Genomic DNA, 18732 nt, shown 5'->3' on the forward strand with positions numbered 1-18732 from the left:
TTTACACAGAAGGAGTGGTACTAGAGAGGTTTCCTAGTTACTTATTTATGACAATTCAGGTTTTCAGACATTTGGCTCTGTGCCTGTAGCAGCTTTGGTTTGGCCGACGCACACTGTTGACTATTTAGTTCCTGCTATGTCAGAAGCAACTCAAATGTGGTGGCAGAGGGAAAACTAAGAACCAGTAGGAAGAAGGTGGGGCATTGAAAGTTATAAATAAATACAGTGTGGAAAGTGGTTTTGAAAAACATTAGGCATGATTTTCCAGGTTTTGCACAGTCTCTGAGGCTGTTTACACATGAACCTTCCTGTGTCCAACGAGTGTCAGGATAACAATCTGTCATGGTTCTGGGTTTTTGTAGAGTATTAGGTTTTTTATAATTTCATTACTTTTGGTTCTTTTTTGATTTCATTTTTTTATTACTTGTTGTGTTTCTAGTTTCCCTCTGTCTTTCACATTTTGTTCAAGAGTTTTTACAAAAATTTTCCATTAGCTGTTAAGAAATTACAGAACTTTATTAACACCTCGCCATTTTTAGAGACTCAAAATGCATTGGACAAAGTAAAAAAGTCTTAAATATGAGGATTGTTTTTTAGTACGTAATGAAAAATCTTTCACAGTCAGTGACTGCCTGAAATCTAGTCATGGACATCACCAAATGCTGTGTTTCCTCCTCTCGAGATGTTCTGTTAGGCCTTTACTTCAGCCATCTTTAGCTGCTGCAGGCTCTGCTGGGTTCAAGAACAGCCTGATTCTTTGCACTGAGAGACTTGGGTTACTTTGCAGCATGATTTGGGTCCTTATCCAACTTTGAAGTGATATCTGATCAGTTTTGCAGCATTTTGTCTAAATCTGAGCAGAAAGTATAGCCCCGTACACTTCACACACCATCCTGCTACTTGTACCAGCAGTCGCATAATCAATAGTCACTGATGATCGTATTTCACTGGTGGCCATACATACACGTGCCAAGACTCTGCTGCCACCATGTCTGACAGATAATGTGACAGACTTCAGATTATCAGATGTTTGTCCTTCTTCATACCTTTCTCTTCCCATCATTCCCATCGTTTACCTTGGTTTGGAAAAATACAAACAAATGAATTTGTCACAGAGTAAAATACATATTTGATCCCCAAGAAAAAGACAACTTAGCGCATGATGGACAAACCTTTGTTGGTGAGCAAACTTACAATCAAATTGATTTTAAACTTAGATGTTAGCTGTTGTGAAGGTGTTTTTCTTAGTCCACATTTCAATCACATCTTGATTGTCTGATGTGCCTCTGTTCAGAGACAAAATTGCAAAACAAGCAAACAAGCAAACAAACAAACAAACAAACAGTGCTTTTGTCAAATAAATTATGGAGCTAACTGTATTTCAACTGTATTTCCAGATTTGTGTCACCTTTTGCATTTTGAAGTTTTTGCATCAGTCTGAAGTAAAGACTCAGTTTTTGGTATTTTGGTCTGCCTCTGTGTCTTGCATTTGGGTCAAATAAAATCCACCTACTACCATGTTATCTTTTATTTGATTAATAGATACAAACATAAAAGCCCATAACTGATTTTACAGCTGTGTCACTGTATTTCTTGACTGGATGCACAGACTAAACCGATTGGTTCTTACAATCTGCTTACAGTGTTTACACTAAGCCTGGGTTACTTAGCAGCTGCGCAGCTGCAAAGTGATGGCTGCCAAATGTTTGCAAGTATTGCTGCACACATGAAAGATGTGCTCAGTCTGATAGTAATCTCATGTGAGTCACCATTGGTTGGGTCTGAAGACTGACACAAATCAGCAACTGCTATTTCCTACTGTTGTTACTAGTTCTTGTGCATCAGTTCTGACTCTGTTAAAGTGCCCATTAAGAGTCTGACAGTGCTGTAAGAATCAATCCATATTGCTTAAGTAGGCTACTCTTTTCATATGTTGACTCAGTAAATGCTAGGGTGTTGTTTCATCCTATCTAATCTCAAAAAATGAATGTGTATCTCTTAAAACAGAACCATTCTTTGGGTTAAATGTTTTTTGGTTTTTTTTATACATGTAGTCTTTTCAGGCACTAGACTGTAACAGACGAATAAGCCTCCGATGATGAGAGTATAATCCGTTTTGCGGTGGTTGCATTGTCACCGAGGATGTGCATCAGCCAGCTCTCGGTGTGTGGCACAATGAGCCACAGGCAGCATTTCAGCTGACACTTCACGCCCTGCTTAATGATAAGACCACCAAGTCTGGCACCAGTGAGGTGATCAGATAAACATGAGTTTAAAGTGGTGAAGCAGATTTCTCACTTATAAACGAATTCATCTAAAAAAATTTAAAAGGAAACAACTAAACCCACAGGAAAGAAAGTTACAAATTCACTGGCACAGATGTTTCCTCTTTTCACCTCTTCATTCAGCTGCATCAGTTAAATCGAGTTATTGTAGGTTTGTACAGACACTTAGAGAAACGTCAGCTGAGGAACAGCTACACCACGAACTCTGCACACAATTTTAGACAGTTTTGCATACTTGATAAAATATCCGGTTAGCCATGTTTACCACTCCAACCCGCTTCCTTCTGTCTTTGGCTTGTAAAACAAACCGAAGCTTTAATCAGCTGTTACCAGGTTGTTTTCTCATGTAGTTGCTGCAACAATCTAATCAAGCATTAGTCAGCTGCTGTAAGTTTGATGCAGAGAGGAAGCACGATCTTTCATCTGTCCACTGAGTTCTCAAGAAGCCTTTGTAATTTCACACTGCATTCTCAACTTGTGAGCCTTGTGTAAAGAAGAACAAAAACCAAAACGTGATTACACTGAAATATTCTGCATGATATTATGTGAAACTTTCTAATGTATACACATTTGCAAGATGCACTTTTTAAAAACTTTTTATCTGTGTATAACATTCTCGAAGAATCTTGAAGCAAATTCACCCAAAGGTCAGACTGTAAAATATTCAGAGAAACTGGGACAAACCCGAGACTCTACAGGCCTCAATTAGCATTTAAAATGTTTATGACAGTTCAGATAGAAGAAAAACTGAACAAGTATGGCTTGTTTGGAAGGGTTGGCAGGAGAAGGACTGCTCTCTTTAAAAGAATATGCCAGCACTGCTCAGGTTTGCAAAGCTGCATCTGAACAAACCACAAAGCTTTGCACCAACATCCACTGATTGAAAGGACCATGCACCATGTTTGGAGAAAACCAATCACGGCATATCAGCACAAACACCTCATACCAACTGTCAAGCACGGTGGTGGAGGAGTAATGATTTTGGCTTGTTATCCAGCAACAGAACCTGGGCACCCAGCAGTTATTGAGTTGATGATGAACTCTGTATACCAAAGTATTCTAGAGTCAAATGTGAAGCCATCTGTCTGACGGCTAAAGCTTGCCCCAAATTGGGTCATGAAAGAGCACAATGATCCCAAGCACAGCAGCAAATCTACAACAGGATGGCAGAAAAAGAAAGGAATCAAAGTGTTGCAATGGTCCAGTCAAAGTCCAGACGTCAACCTGATTGAAACACTGTGGCGGGACCTTAAGAGAGCTGTGCATGAATAAACCAATGAGACAGACCGATAAGTCACAGTGAAAGTAATTACTTCAAGTTATTGCTGCTAAAGGTGGCTGTACAAGCTATTAAATCATGGGTGTACTTAACTGTTCACACACCGCTTTTTGTTAAACAAATAACAATAAATATGCAACACATTGTTGTTCATCTGACATTATATTTAAAGAATTTCAGAAGGTGTGGACCAGGTGAGTTTTTAATTGGTGTCATTAGAACTGAAAGAGGGTACTTTCTGTTTCGCTGTACCTGTTGCAAAAGAAGAAGTACAGCAGGTAGATGCTGGGTGTGACTTATGCAAGCATTTCTTCAAACGCGAGTGGTATTTTCATGTGTGCAAATGGTGACATGCCCCGTGGGTTTTGTGCACCATAGTAACAAAGCCAAAAGTTGTTTTACATAATGTGTTTATCTTGAAGCTAATGAGACCGAATGAATGTTCTGGATGCTCTCGTTTAGAGGTATGTGTGGTGTCCTGTATCTGCAAGGGCTGGCTGGTTTATTCAACCAAGGGGGAAGTTGAAGTGTCACTAACATCTGTATTTCAAATCAACACACAGTTGTCTTTTGAATATAGCCGCTGACGCTGTTTCCCAACTCACAGTATCTGATTTCCTATGATACCTCTGCATTATAGGATTTTAAAGGCAGACACATTTCCCTGCTCTTGTTTTTTCCAGTCACACCGATCTCAAGCCAAACCTAAAGTCACGCATTCAGGTGCTACTTCTAAGAAGCCACTGCATGCTGAACTTTGTCCCTCCCTACATGAAAGCTTTATAATCTGCGCTGTGCAGTCCACAGTCGTGTTGGCACAGCACTGTAAAGGCAGACTTTCTTCCTGAATCACCACAGCACAATCCTCTCTTCTCAGAAAGCTTCTCTCCGCCTGAGAAGTATTCATGCTGGACACTCCCCCAGCACCACTCCTCCTCCCCTTCCTCCTCCTCCGTCTCGTCATCTACAGCACATCAAAACCATAGAGTGTCCATAATCGCCTCACTGCCGCATCTACGACCTCCATCGACTCATCTGCTCATCTCTCTCTCTCTCCTGTGTGATTCATCCTTCAAACAAACTGTGAGTTTCCCCCTTTTTTTCCTCCCCCTCCACCCCACCCCAGTCTACGTGGGTGCACACGCTGTGGCATTTCTGCACTTTTTCATAATTTCTTTAGATCAAAGGTGAACAGCTCGCGATCTTAGCTGATAATCGCTGACTTTTCGCTCTCATGTAGCCAGGCAGGATTGGGACGTTTAAAGCGAGTGAAATTCCAGATGTGGAAAGTTTCCAGTTGTTGTTTTTTCCCCTCTTCTTTTTCTTCTTCTTCCTGAGTCACAGCAGCCAGCGAAAGGGGCGAAAAGGAAGGAGAGAACGCGTTAGAGTTCGTGATATTCGATATTCTTTCATATTGCTGCTGATCGTTATCGTGTGATTGAAATATGATTGAAGCGGAAGCTTTAATTGGAACATAGACAGTGGTTGTTAAGAAGTTATGCAATAGTCAAAAAAGAGGAAGAAGCAGCACAGACTTCATTCTTAACACAAATGCACTTTTTAAAAATGTAAATATATCAGAGGTCTGCAGCAGACAAGCACAGCTGGTGGAAGATGCTCTTTCCAGCATATGACCCCCACCCCACCACACAGAGATGCAACATTGTGCTCATTACTGTGTTACATTAGCGTTAATATCAGTGCATCTGTTTCCAGTTCATGCACTTTATGGGGTCTGGAGGTTTTGTCCATGATGCAGCACTTATTGATCAGCCTCTTACAGGAAGTCCACTCAATTTTTTTCCTTCTTCACTGAAAGCTGAGCTGCAGGCCGCTCGTTTAAGACACAGCACTGCAAACATCGCAGTAACAATAAGTGGTGATCATGATGCGTGATTCCTTGGATTGTGTTTGTTTGGTATGATTTCAACTCTCAGTAACATTAAATATTTCAGCCTGCGTGATGAGCACTGTGGTTATCAGATGAAGGGGATGTAAATTAAATGTAGGTTTATGGTTTTACAGCAGTGGAAGTGGACGTGGTCAGAGCTGCGTAGTTAGAGAAGTCTTAGTCTGAGAGTACAACTATAATCCTGCAGCCACACTTGTAATCAGGCTCTTGTGTAATCTGGACAAACTAGCAATCTGTACTGTATAATCTCTCAATTTCTTTGGAGCAAATGTTCAACCTTATCACAATATTCATTTATTTAAGAAGAACCTCCTGTGAGTTCCTGGACTCAGTGCTTCAGCTTTCTCACTGTGTTTTGTAGCAGTCCAGACATGCAGTATAACTTGATGTTATAGAGTCACTCCAGTATCAGCCATAAAAATATGATAGGACTTTATGAAGCAAGCAATACAGGTCACGCAGCACTGTCAGCCTGGAATGTGGTATTGTTTATTTTAGTGGAGATATGATTTTCTGATTAAATGTGTGCTAATAATGGTACAAAGTTCCTGCATCAGTCATTTCTGAAAAACATAACTTTATCTCAGACTCTGGTGTCACAATATGCTGCATATATTATGACTTTTTAGAAACAACAAAGGGTTTTTCAGATCATTTAGGGTTTTTTTTTCAATGAGTTTGTGCAAAATAAATAAATAAAATATGATACTAAGCAGAGAGTCATTAATGTGTGGTTCATGGCTAATATGATTATTGAAAGTTGGTTGACAGACGTCGAGCAGCAGTGCGTGATATAGTTAAAGAACCTGTCTTTCTAGTTCAGTGTTTACAGTGAGTGTCCAAATATGGAAGAGGCTTAGAGGAGAGATAGAATGTACATTTATAAACTGCTGTGGTTAGCCCCCCTACCACCACCCCCTTCCCCCATTGGTGTTAAGACACAATCTAGCGTTTGTTGTTCAGGAAGCACATCATAAATTTGGTTGCACAAAATAACTTTTGCATTGTGTTTGTGAGCGCTCTCAGCAGCGTCTGCTGTTTCTGTCATTCTCAGAATGCTTTCTGTGGCTTTCCAGGAGTTCAACTGCAGCCACATTTTGCATGGCAAAAACATTAAAATTATTTTCTGTGTCTCTACCTGGCTTCCTTTAACGTCAAGACTATTTACTTCCTCTTTTTCTTTTTTTCTTTTTTAATCTTTATTGTGTCTCAGAGCATCATGGTTAGCCATAAGGAATTTGAAACTGCAGGGAAGAAGCCAGGGCTGCAGGTGTGGCGTATCGAGAGCATGGACCTCAAGCCGGTTCCCAAAGCCCTGTACGGCTCCTTTTACACCGGAGATGCCTACCTGCTGCTCTTCACCACCTCAGCCCCATCATACAACATTCACATGTGGTTGGGTAAGACATGGATGCTGCAAACTGCAGTCTTGCAATTTACTGAGGCTTCTGCTTAGTTTTGTTTGATTGCACCAAAGCAAATCTGTTTTCATTCCAGTTTCATGATAAAGTATGATGTTTGGCATTTTCCTCGGCTACAAACTTAAGTGATATATTCAGAGTTTTAAAAAGTCACTTCCTCTAGAGCTGCTGTGTTTCCTTGCAATTTTTAGTACTTAAACTCACAAACAGACAGGTGTAGCTTTGGGTTTAATGAGAGCAGATACCCTTGCTTCATCGTGCGCTTGCACCACAATAGCCTGGTTTTGGAAACTGCTTTAGGTTTTTAGATCTTAGACCTGAAACATCCTCCCTTGTGTGAGGAGCTTAAAGTAACAGGACTTTGTGAAATTCCTCTTGCCTGCACAGTTCCCTTTTTGTGGCTTAGAATTAAATTATGAGTGAACAGAACACTCAGTGATGTGCAACTTTAACCACCCTGAACGTTTTCTTTTTTCCTTTTGGTTGCATAACAAAAACAGACACATAAAACAAACTGCTGGATGACTCACATCTGGAATGCCCCTGCAGATCATTAGAAATGGGTACTAGTTTTTTGCAGGTTTGCGCAGTTCCCTGCCAGTCTGCATCCAATGCCATCCAACCATCTGCAACACATTACAGTCTTTATAACACTGGGACACAATTAATCCTTCCGTCTGGGATCAATGTTAGTCAGATAAAACTTGTGGAATAGTTTTATCCATGTTGTGTGCCATCTGACAGTAATAACAGGATACAGAGAGGCTCTGCTGCTCATGTGGTTTATGCGATTATAACCATGACTCCAGTCCTGACTCAGAGGGCGCATAAGGTTACTGCTTGCACTAAAGTGCTGCAGATTTCTCTGTAAGAAGCTTGAGTTTTGAGCGTGAATACGAAGCAGTTGCAGGACTGTTTCTAGAACTAGCCGGTTACAAACTTCTGTTTTCTGCAGGGGATGAGTGTTCACAGGATGAGAGTGGAGCGGCAGCGATCTTTGCCTCACAGCTGGATGACTTCCTGGGTGGTGGCCCGGTGCAGTACAGGGAGGTGCAGAACTACGAGTCCAACACTTTCCTGGGTTACTTCAAGTCAGGCATCAAGTACCAGGTGAGCTTTATGGAAGTCGGGATCTTCATGCAAACTACAGGCGACTCTGGCAATCTGTGACTGAACAAAGCAATAAAAAAGATTTTTGCCAACCAGTCATAAGATACACATTTTGCTCTAACAACTGACAAATGACGAAAACTGGGGTGAGGTGGGTTGCCAAGGGGGTCACTGACTGGTCACCGCCAGCCACCGCCAGAAAAATTGAGCAACCACTCGTCAGCTCGGTGGGGAATACACATTTTTCCCCCAAGACCGGTGGTTTTAAGGGGCTGTGACTGGAGCCTTATTTGGCTTCCCCTGTATTATTTATTATTATGTCGCACGTGCAAAATGGCAGACAAGTTAACGTCACACCAGGTTTCATTTTGACATGTCTCTGAAGAAACTTTGATAAGAAAAACAAGCATTATTTTGACCTGAAAATCATGCAAAGCTACACTAGCAGAGTCCAAAAAGTGAAGCTGGTAATGAGCAAGTAAATGACAGGTTCCAGTCAGCTATTAAAAGGCTATTGATAGGAGAAGAGGAACCGCTGGTTTAAATTAGTAACTAAATAAGGGACATTTCTGTAATGATTTCTTGAAGTTTTTTTTCTGCTCCCAGTCCGCTATTAAATAACAGAACCATAAAAATATATAAGTCCTGTAAACAGTGAGAGGTGACCTGCTGCAGAACTCTGTTTGACTGAAACATGTCTGCAGTGTTAATGATTGCCAGCGTCCTGTGAACTTTGCTGTTGAGATGAGCTGATGATTCTGAAGTTCAAAGAAATCATAGCATTCCCCCTTTTTTCTATATCTCTCTGATGGTGTGTCTGATGGACTGACTGATTATAACCTAGGCAACCAGCCTCTACAAATAAGTATACTGAGAAACACAAGCTAAACCACTTTTAACAGCCATCTGTTTCTCATAACCCCAACCCCCCTTCGTGGCTTTAGTTAAATGTAATTAGCCCGAATGCTTGCTTACTACTTTTGTTGGAGAATTCTGCTCTGCATATGTTGCAGAGTCCAAGCACACTGGCTGTGTTTGGGACACAGCGAAGCCGAAACAGAACCAAACCTCACATTCTCGACAGAGCTTTGGTAACTTCACTGTCAGTAAACTATTCTGCCAATAAACAGAGCATGCGTTGTTGCCACGGAAAAAATTGCTACCATCTGACCAATAACAGGATGAATGTGGTTTTCATTTGGTGGTCAAAGTAGCCACGCCCCCCGAGAGTCTAACAACACTCTAGTCATCTGACCTCAGCAGCAGAGGATGAGTCACTGACTCTTCTGGGTGTTTTTTTTTTTTTTTTTCAAAGTCTAATTTAAGCAAGTTTCCTTTGTTGTTGTTTTCACCCATATTTCAGTAAAAACCACTTTAGTCAAATTCCATTGGCTGTAAAGCTCTGGATACACAACAAACACAGCAGAGGAGGCATCAGTGGTGGCAGGCATTACACCGAGTAAGGTCAGAAAGAGCATACAAATGAGAAACTGGGGTGAGGAAGGTTGCAAAGTAGCTTGCAGAAGGATCATGTTGAGGAAAATCACATTATGAGATTTTTAAAAGTCTACAAAACACAAACATTTAATTTACCTTCTATTTCAGTTCATTTTTTGTGTGGTTATAAACTGACAAGGATCATCATGTTGTTCTTCTCCAGCAGAGAGTATTTCTGTTCATTTGCATGTTTTCTAAATACTTGCTTTGTTTATTGGCTCTACCAAGGACGGCACATTACGTGATAATCCCATCCCCCAGGTACAACGGCGTGTTGCACACAACAATCTTCATTTTATCCTCAGTCATCATGTTCGTTTCTTTTCCGCCCATTGTCTTTATTAACTCTGAGTGATTAAGACATGCTGCCATTAACTGACAGCATGTCTTAAGGAACCAGTTGTTCCTTAAGATTTTACAGTCCTGTGTTAAACTCATTTCACCGTCAGCTGACTCCACACGTCCTCCCCTTGAACATTTGTGACTTACCTGGTCATTTGGCCCGTGTGTAGTAGTTGTAACTAAAACTGCAGCTTGGGTGTAAAGATAGCTCATCTTCTCTTAAATCAGCCCATCCCCGATGATTTCTTAGATTTGAAAGAATATTCACAGGATAAAACTTAACGCAAATCATCATTGGATTTCACAGAAAGGAGGTGTGGCCTCAGGTTTCAAACATGTAGTGACCAACGGCGTGGATGTAAAACGCCTGCTGCACGTTAAGGGTCGCAGGGTCATCAGAGCAACCGAGGTGAATATGTCCTGGGACAGCTTCAACAAAGGAGACTGCTTCATCATTGACCTGGGAAAGGTGAGCTGTTTTTTTTTTATTTGTGTGTGTGTTTGCTACTGTATATACAGAGTGCAGTTTAACCTCTACAGTTTCCGTGAAATAGTTAAGGCTTTCACATCTTTAAACCTCCTTTCCCGGGTTCTCCCCTCCTGCAGGACATCTATCAGTGGTGCGGCAGTGAGTGTAACCGTTTTGAGCGGCTGAAGGCCTCCGAGGTCACCATCGACATCAGAGATAATGAGAGGAACGGCAGAGCCAAAGTGCATATGGTGGAGGAGGGGGACGAGCCGGCTCCCATCATAGAGGTCAGACACGCACATTCCTCACTTGTCTCCCTCTTCTAGCAAATGTCACCACACTTTAACCTCAGAGGTGATCACTTGAGAGCAGGAGCTTTAAGTGCAATTAATGCATTCGACTGCCACGGAGTTAGTCAGTGTGGGAACAATGCTGCCCTTTGTAAGTGCTGCTCATATGCCAGCTCTGTGCCAGGGCAGCTTAGTAAACACTTCCTTTACAACAAGATGCCTAATGAGATAGAGAGAGTTAGGGGAGGGCTGGTTTAACGAGCATACTTTCAATTTATAGAGATTTTTTTTTTATCTGAATAAAGCTGTGTTTATATTTGCACTAAAAAGCATTTAATCAGTGCTAATGATGATAAACCTTTAGTGATTAATGCCCTTGATTGTTGTTTAGGTTCTAGGACCAAAAACCTCCATTGCCCCCAGTATTCCGGATGACGACAAGGTGGAGACTTCCAACAGGAAGAAGGCTGCCCTCTACATGGTGAGAAACACAAGTGACAGTCAAATAAATGTGAACACCCTGGCTTTGATACAAGGGTGGAAAGATTTCATAGAAAAAAAGAAATTTAATTTTATAATTATAAAAAAATCAGAATCAGTACCTGATGGGGCCTCTTTCCTTTTCTTTTAGATCTCAGATGCATCTGGCTCTATGAAGGTGTCGTCTGTGGCTGCATCCAGTCCCTTCAAACAGGCCACGCTGTCTCCAGAGGAGTGCTACATCCTGGACAACGGGGTGGACAAGACCATCTTTGTGTGGAAAGGTGCAGCAAAACATTTTTGTGATAACACTTCTAACATTCTTGTGCTTTTTTCTTCTTCTTTTTGCACAAATTCTAACAAAGAAATGATTGGAAAGCGTGTGTTTACACTTTTTTGGTCTCTCTGATTAAGGCTACACATGTGAAAGAGGTATATTTAAATGCTGCTGGTTTTATTTTTGGCACTGCTGAACAATAACAGGAAATCTACAGCAGTAATTTTGTGTTTTATGACTGCACTGCAATTAGCCTCTTTACGTAAATATCCGCAGATATTTCTCACTCTGAATAACATAAAGGTGAATTACACCTCCTTTGTTTTATCTGATTCCAACAGGCCCTAAGGCCACTGTGTCGGAGCGTAAAGCAGCCATGGCTGCAGGTCAGAAGTTCATCACTGATAAGGGATACAGCAAAAATACAACGGTAAAGCCAACATGTACTTAGTAACTTAGACAAAAAAAAAACAATTGTAAATCCCACAGTGCAGCTAACCGTAAAGCCAAATCTCTGTTTGACTTGCAGATCCAAGTACTTCCTGCAGGTGGCGAAACGTCTCTCTTTAAGCAGTTCTTTTCCGACTGGAGGGATAAGGATGAGACCACAGGTCCCAGTAAGGCCTACACTATTGGCCGCATAGCCAAAGTGGAGCAGGTTCCCTTTGATGCCTCCACCCTACACACAAACAAAGCCATGGCAGCGCAGCACGGCATGGTGGACGATGGCAAGGGCAAAGTCCAGGTAGGAGGGTGTTAAAAAGTGAAACAATAGCACAGATAAACACAGCTGTAAGGTTTTGGTTTTTTTTAAAGATTGGGTCTGGTGTTCTAGATCTGGCGTGTCGAGGATGGTGCAAATGTGCCCGTGGATCCCTCCTCTTATGGTCACTTCTATGGGGGCGACTGTTACCTCATCCTCTACAGCTACAGACAGGGATCACGGGAGCAGCACATCATATACACTTGGTGGGTAAAACAGCAAAACATGTATAAAGCGTATAATCTCTTTAAATTAGTATGAAGTAAAAGCTGTGGCGGAGTGTGCCACACCCTGTCTAAGATCTCTCTCTCTATCTCACACACTCACACACACAAACGCACGAGTTAATGACGTGTTTCAGACTGTGTTGGTGCTACTGTGTCAGGCAGGGGCTGAAGTGCACACAAGACGAACTGGCCGCTTCGGCGTTCCTCACAGTGAAGCTGGATGACTCAATGGGAGGAGCCCCAGTTCAGGTTAGAACCTGACCCACTACACACCTCAATATCACATGCACTAAACAAGTCTGTGTAATCACAGAAAGACCCTGTAATGTAATGTATGACTTAGAAATGTTAAAGAAACAATCTAAATAATGTGAGCAGTTATTGTATTAGCGTAATTTTTCTCCCTAAATGACTGACATGAACAGATAAAGGTGATATGAGATCCTTCATTGAGTAAGAGCTTATGGCTCTCAAACTAACCTTAATACGTACATATAACGTTTATCTTTCTTTGAATCTACTCATCACACTTCCCACATAAGTAGTACGCACCATTTTTAACTTATGGGCTGTGTAACAACGACTAAAACAAATATTTTCTGCCTGTCTTCCAATACTTCAAATTTATTAACTATTACAGAGGATTTAGTGTAGCTGATGAAAACTAATTGCCTCATAAAGATCCCATAAGAAAGAAAAAAAAAACCCCAGGATAACCAGCAGAGGGCAGTGTTTCTATAATTTTTATTTTGATCCGATCCAACCTGCAGCACGTTTTAATAGATAAAGTGCCATAACTACAAGAACTGCATTAAAACGTGGCCAAACCTTGACCCTCAGTTAGTGCTGGTTACACATCAAACTCTCAGCAATACTGGAGACATTAAGACATTTCTGAGATGTTTTTCTCACACAATCATGCCAACACAGCTGGTATCATTGAGTATTTTCTTTAAAAATAAACTAAAGTATTTAAAATATTAGATAATAATCACGCTATATTGCTATTTAGTTAAAAATTTTCAATTTTTTTTCAGTTGTGTTGCATTTATATAAAAATCACTTAGCTGAAACTCAATTTACTTATAGTGAATATCAAGTGAGCATTGATCTATTTCAGTCTTGTTATTCCTGCACATAGTGATACGGAACCTTAGATTACCACTTCACTTTGGTGTTGGTAACCCTAAGAACAAAATCTGTAGCTAAACTGGAAAAACTGGATTAGTCATTGCCTTTGCTGGTGAATTTTGTTAATACCCACAGGTGAGAGTGTCACAGGGTCAGGAGCCTCCCCACCTGATGAGCATCTTCAAGGACAAGCCAATGATCATCCACAGTGGAGGAACGTCACGCAAAGGTGGACAGACACAAGCCGCCAGCACTCGCCTCTTCCACATCCGGCAGAGCTCCTCCAATGCTACCCGTGCGGTGGAGGTAAGCTGGTTTGCAACACACTGTATGTGTGTGTGTGTACAAGAGAGTTCTTATTTGCTCCTCTCACTTGTGTGGTTCCTCAGGTCCAAGCTACTGCCTCCAATCTGAACACCAACGATGTTTTTGTGCTGAAAACGCCAAGTGGCTTGTTTGTGTGGCGTGGCGTGGGCGCCAGCGATAAAGAGATGGAAGCAGCCAAGCATGTGGTGGCTTTCCTGGGTGGTAGTCCCAGCAATGTGTCAGAGGGCAAGGAGCCAGGTGAGTCCCCAACATAAAACAAGTGAGAACTTTCCTTGTTTATTGCTCAAAGAAACTAACTCTGTGCCTTTTCTTTTATTTATCTGAAGATAAAAAAAGGAGGTATTTTATGGGAAATATTTAAACTCATTCTAATTTTTTTTATTTTGATTCACAATTGAGTGATAAAAGACTGTTTGGCTGTTTTTAAGTTACTTACAAAATGTAAAAGTGTATATAAGCTAAGAAATTACTTATGTAAAGCCATCAAATTCTACCTTTATTTGCCATTCGCATTGATGCCTGATGGCGTCAGTGATACTGAACACTAACATTTCAGGTCTGATTATGATTACACTTAAAGAGCTGATGCATTTTATTAGTCAGGGGCCCAAAGAGGCTGTGATTCACTTCCTGTCCAAACAAATTAAGCATCAATTAAATGTTACGTGTAGCTAAAGTCGGTTGTGTATTCTTCTCTCACAGCTGACTTCTGGTCTGCTCTGGGAGGCAAAACGGATTACCAGACGTCAAAGAGTCTGCAGAGCGGGATCAGACCCCCACGTCTCTTTGGCTGCTCCAACAAAACAGGAAGACTCAGTGTAAGTCAGGGAGAAGAATGCAGCTCAAACTTTTTTTTTAGAGTAAAGATGTCACATCTGGCTAAAGATCAGGCATTGTGACCATGTCCTAATATTGTGTTGGTCTCCCTTTTGCTCCCAAAAAAGCCCTGATCGGTCTAGGCTTGGATGCCAGTAGACCCCTGTGGTATCTTGCACCAAGATGTTAGCAACAGATACTTTAAGTTGTCTAAGTTGGGAAGTGGCACATCCATGAATCAGACTTGTTTGTCCAGCATATCCTACAGGATTAATATCTGGATAATTCGGAGTCAGCATCTCAAACTCGCTGTTGTGCTCCTCAAACCATTCCTAAACCATTCCTGCTTTGTGGCAGGGTGCATTATCCTGCTGAAAGAGGCCACTGCCATCAGGGAGTACCGTTCACATGAAAGGATGCACATGGTCTGCAACAATGCTTAAGAATGTAGTACGTTTCAAAGTAACATCCACATGGATGGCAGGACCCAAGATTTCCCAGTAGAGCATTGCCCAAACGTCACACTGCCTCCACAAGCTCGCCTCCTTCCCATAGTGTATCATGGTGCCAGGTGTTCCTGGTAAGTGATGCACACGCACGTGGCCATCCACATGAGGTAAAAGAAAACATGATTCATCAGACCAGATCACCTTCTCGCATTGCTCTGTGGTCCATTTCTGATGCTCACGAGTCCATTGTTGGTGCTTTAGGCAGTGGACAGTATTCAGCATGGACACCCTGACTAGTCTGTGGTTATGCAGCCCTGTACACAACAAACTGTGATGCTCCTTGTATTCTGACACCTTTCTATCAGAACCAGCACGAACTTGAGCTACAGTAGCTTATCTGTTGGATTAGACCACTAGTGCATCAGTGAGCCTTGGCCACCAGTAACCCTGTCGATGGTTCACCACTGGTCCATCCTTGGATCACTTTTGATAGATACTGACCACTACAGACCAAGAACACCCCACAAGGGCCTCGTTAATCCTAATATGGCCCTCATCAAACTCACTCAGATCCTCACACCTGCCGATTTTTCCAGCTTCTAACGCTTCAGCTTTAAAGACAAAATGTTCAATTGCTCCCTAATATATGTGAAAAGCGCGTAGACATCAGGACAACACAAAAAAGAACAAATAACAAACAGCAAACAGAAGTCGAAGAGACGGCCCGCCATGAACACTGGCGCCATCTTGGATGACTGCCATATATCCCACCCACTAATAGCTGCCACAATGAAGAGATAATCAGTGTTACTCACTTCACCTGTCATTACTCTTAATGTTATGCCTGATCAGCGTATAGTGCTAATTTGGTAAGGACTGTGACATTTGAACGCACCTAAACCCTGCAGGCAGTCAGTGTGAGCTTCCTTTTGTCCCATGTCTCAGGTGGAAGAAGTTCCTGGAGACTTCACTCAGTCAGATCTGGCCACTGATGATGTAATGCTCCTTGACACCTGGGATCAGGTGAGATGATCTTTCTGGCATGTGTGAAATGTCACTTTCAGAACTTTTGTAGGACATACTTTTAAAATGATGACTTTTTAAATCTCTCCTGTCTCTAGGTCTACATTTGGATTGGCAAAGATGCCAATGACGTGGAAAAGGAAGGAGCTCCCAAAATAGGTTTGTTACATTACAACTGAAAAAAAGTTTAAGAAAAAGATGATTTCCAAAGCACACGCAAGATACTGTTTGACAGCACCTTGCATGTGAAACAGAATCAGAAAACTTATTGTGCTTAAGTATTTTAAGTTTCAAATCAAAAACCAAAAACTTTAAGATCAGAGGTAAACACCACCTCTCTTCACATTCTCATCCTCCATCTCTCCACCTGTCTCTTCCCCTCTCTTCCTTCTTGTTGTGCAGCAAAAGAATATGTGAACTCGGATCCCTCCGGTCGCAAAGGAATTCCCATCACCACCATCAAACAGGGAGCAGAGCCTCCAACTTTCACTGGCTGGTTCCAGGCTTGGGATCCCAAGATGTGGGACACAGATCCATTGGACCGAATCCGTGCCCGCTTCTGAACACAGAACTCCAGGCTCTCCGTCTATGTCTGACTCCTTACCTATCCTGCAGTCCCTAATGCTGTTTTTATTCATTTTAATTTCAGTCCCCAAGTGCCAAAAACCAATGCTATCGTCGTTATCACCCTTAATAGCTGCCTCGGCAACAGTGCAGTGTACTGGGCTTCATAAACAGGAATGAATCACATCTGCATGCAAACGATGGCTTCTGCTAGCAGTTATGTTTAATTGATCAAAATGGTTGATTGATCATGTCCAAAAGCCTTTACATGTTTAGCAAATACCCACTGAGGGCTCTAATAGGAATAAGAAAATACGAAAGCCATTTAGGCAGCTGGACAAATCCTCTGTTTCTGTTTTTTTTTTTACTGTTCTACTTGTGTGTTCAGAAGGAGCCATTCTCTCATGCTTTCTTTACAGTTTCTATATCAAAACAGCTTACTTCTGTAGTACACATAAATGCATGGTGTTTTATGATTGATAATGGAAAGTTGTATACTTGCTATGAGTTGCATGGAGCTTTTTTTTGGGGGGGGGGGGAATCTGTGCTCATGAATTTAAGAGTCACACAATGGTAAATGGCCTGTATTTGTATAGTGCTTTTCTAGTCCCTAAGGACCCCAAAGGGCTTTACACAATCAGTCACCCACCCATTCACACAATGGTATGTGTATGTCACATGTTAAAAATCTATTAAATGGGATTTTCACATAGATGACTTTTAAATAAAGCTCACAGTGTTTCAAACTTGTGGTTATTGAGCATTCTTGAGCCTTGAAAGCCAGTGCACTGCACCACCAGCGTATTTATTATTCTGCCTACAGAAATCGCAAGGTCTAACAGCCACATATCACTAAATGTCTCTGTTGGATGGGGAATAAAGAAAAATGGGATCTTGTTGCAACAGCAGTAGAAGTAGGAAGAAGAAATGAAAACTCTGCTCACAGCTGCACTGTTCTTCAGGATGCCAACACACTTTAATAGAGGATGTGGCCTTAGCACAATTTTTATTTTTTTGCACTGCTGTGTATACTCACATTTGGGTACAGTCAATGTTATCTCCTCCAGGAGAGGACACAAACCCCGCTTCAGGGGGATCAAAAGCTAGTGTACTCCAAGTGCCAGCCCTTTGAAGCTTGGATAAATGGGAGGGCTGTATCAGAAAGTGCATATGGCATAAACTCTGCACCAAATCAAACATACAGATCCAACCACTGTGGTGGATTCTTGGAAAATAAGGGAGCACGTGAAAGGGCCTTCTTTAGTAAAATACAACCTAAAATCTTTGGTTTACTGGAAAACCAATTTAAGATAAGATAGGATAAGGTAAAATAAGATAAAATACTGTGATTATGAGCACTGGTTACAAAAACACAAACATTTAAATAATTTCATATTAAAGACTGTGTGCGTGTGCCTAATAAGACCGAGGGCACAGGCCACCAAAGGTCCTGAGTACTTTATAGGAGTCATATGAGACATATTTGATAGAAATGTACCAAGGTCTTTATTAACTATGTGTAAAAGTCAGTGATTCTAGCTCCATGACAAAAAATGTGAGAGTCACTGCTTTAACCAAAATGTACAAAGTTATTAAACAAAAATAAACAAAAAACATAATTACTTTCATGAGGTGTGTTAGTCAATGGTGTCAGCAGTTGGTTGAGTGCTTGAATGTTTGGTGTAAACCTGAATAATTATGGACAGGGCCAACCAACCAAATAGCATTGTTCTGGATGGACCAATAAATAGATGGAAAGATAGACAGCTCTTGAGTGCCCCAGGGGGACTGCACGGGTGCCCAAGCTGCACCAATTTACACCTCCTACCAGGAACACAGGAACACACAAGGCAACATAGAGGACAAAAGGGGAAAACATACAGCAGGCTTAGTGAAAGCAGCAAGGCAGAGTGCTCTCATACTAAGCCATCAGAATATGAAGTATTTATTCTTTTCCTCACCACTATATTCAACACACCTAACAGCTTATTGGCCCTGGGCATGTATGCTGGGCAGTTTGACTGGCCAGTTGCTGTTTCCACCAGCGGATTCAGCGGTGCAACAAACTAG

The 18732-nt window shown here is 41.6% G+C and overlaps 1 protein-coding gene across 2 annotated transcripts; it reads left to right on the forward strand.

Annotated features, from left to right (window-relative positions):
• The first annotated feature begins 4515 nt into the window (after positions 1 to 4515).
• On the forward strand, positions 4516 to 17408 carry scinlb (scinderin like b). Of its 2 annotated transcripts, XM_084912747.1 has the most exons (18): positions 4516 to 4647; positions 6690 to 6876; positions 7853 to 8007; positions 9733 to 9765; positions 10154 to 10315; positions 10453 to 10602; positions 10997 to 11086; positions 11237 to 11369; positions 11704 to 11792; positions 11892 to 12107; positions 12198 to 12331; positions 12511 to 12601; positions 13619 to 13789; positions 13873 to 14047; positions 14513 to 14628; positions 16021 to 16098; positions 16197 to 16257; positions 16501 to 17408. In XM_084912747.1, the coding sequence occupies exons 2-18, from the start codon at positions 6696 to 6698 to the stop codon at positions 16659 to 16661; spliced, it is 2196 nt and encodes a 731-aa protein (XP_084768873.1). In that variant the 5' UTR covers positions 4516 to 4647; positions 6690 to 6695; the 3' UTR covers positions 16662 to 17408. The 2 variants fall into 2 exon arrangements, with proteins under 2 accessions (XP_084768873.1, XP_084768874.1); XM_084912748.1 differs by lacking the exon at positions 9733 to 9765.
• Positions 17409 to 18732: the final 1324 nt, after the last annotated feature.

The sequence above is a fragment of the Perissodus microlepis genome, chromosome 18, assembly GCF_051167445.1.
Source record: "Perissodus microlepis isolate ML-2025 ecotype Zambia chromosome 18, ASM5116744v1, whole genome shotgun sequence".
Taxonomy (NCBI): domain Eukaryota; kingdom Metazoa; phylum Chordata; class Actinopteri; order Cichliformes; family Cichlidae; genus Perissodus; species Perissodus microlepis.

Excerpts from the sequence above, each read along its gene's own strand:
- scinlb (XM_084912747.1), top strand. The coding sequence starts at position 6,696 with ATGGTTAGCCATAAGGAATTTGAAACTGCAGGGAAGAAGCCAGGGCTG. Across the intron at positions 9,766-10,153 it reads GTGATAATCCCATCCCCCAG|AAAGGAGGTGTGGCCTCAGG; the intron begins GTACAACGGCGT and ends TGGATTTCACAG. Across the intron at positions 14,048-14,512 it reads GTCAGAGGGCAAGGAGCCAG|CTGACTTCTGGTCTGCTCTG; the intron begins GTGAGTCCCCAA and ends CTTCTCTCACAG.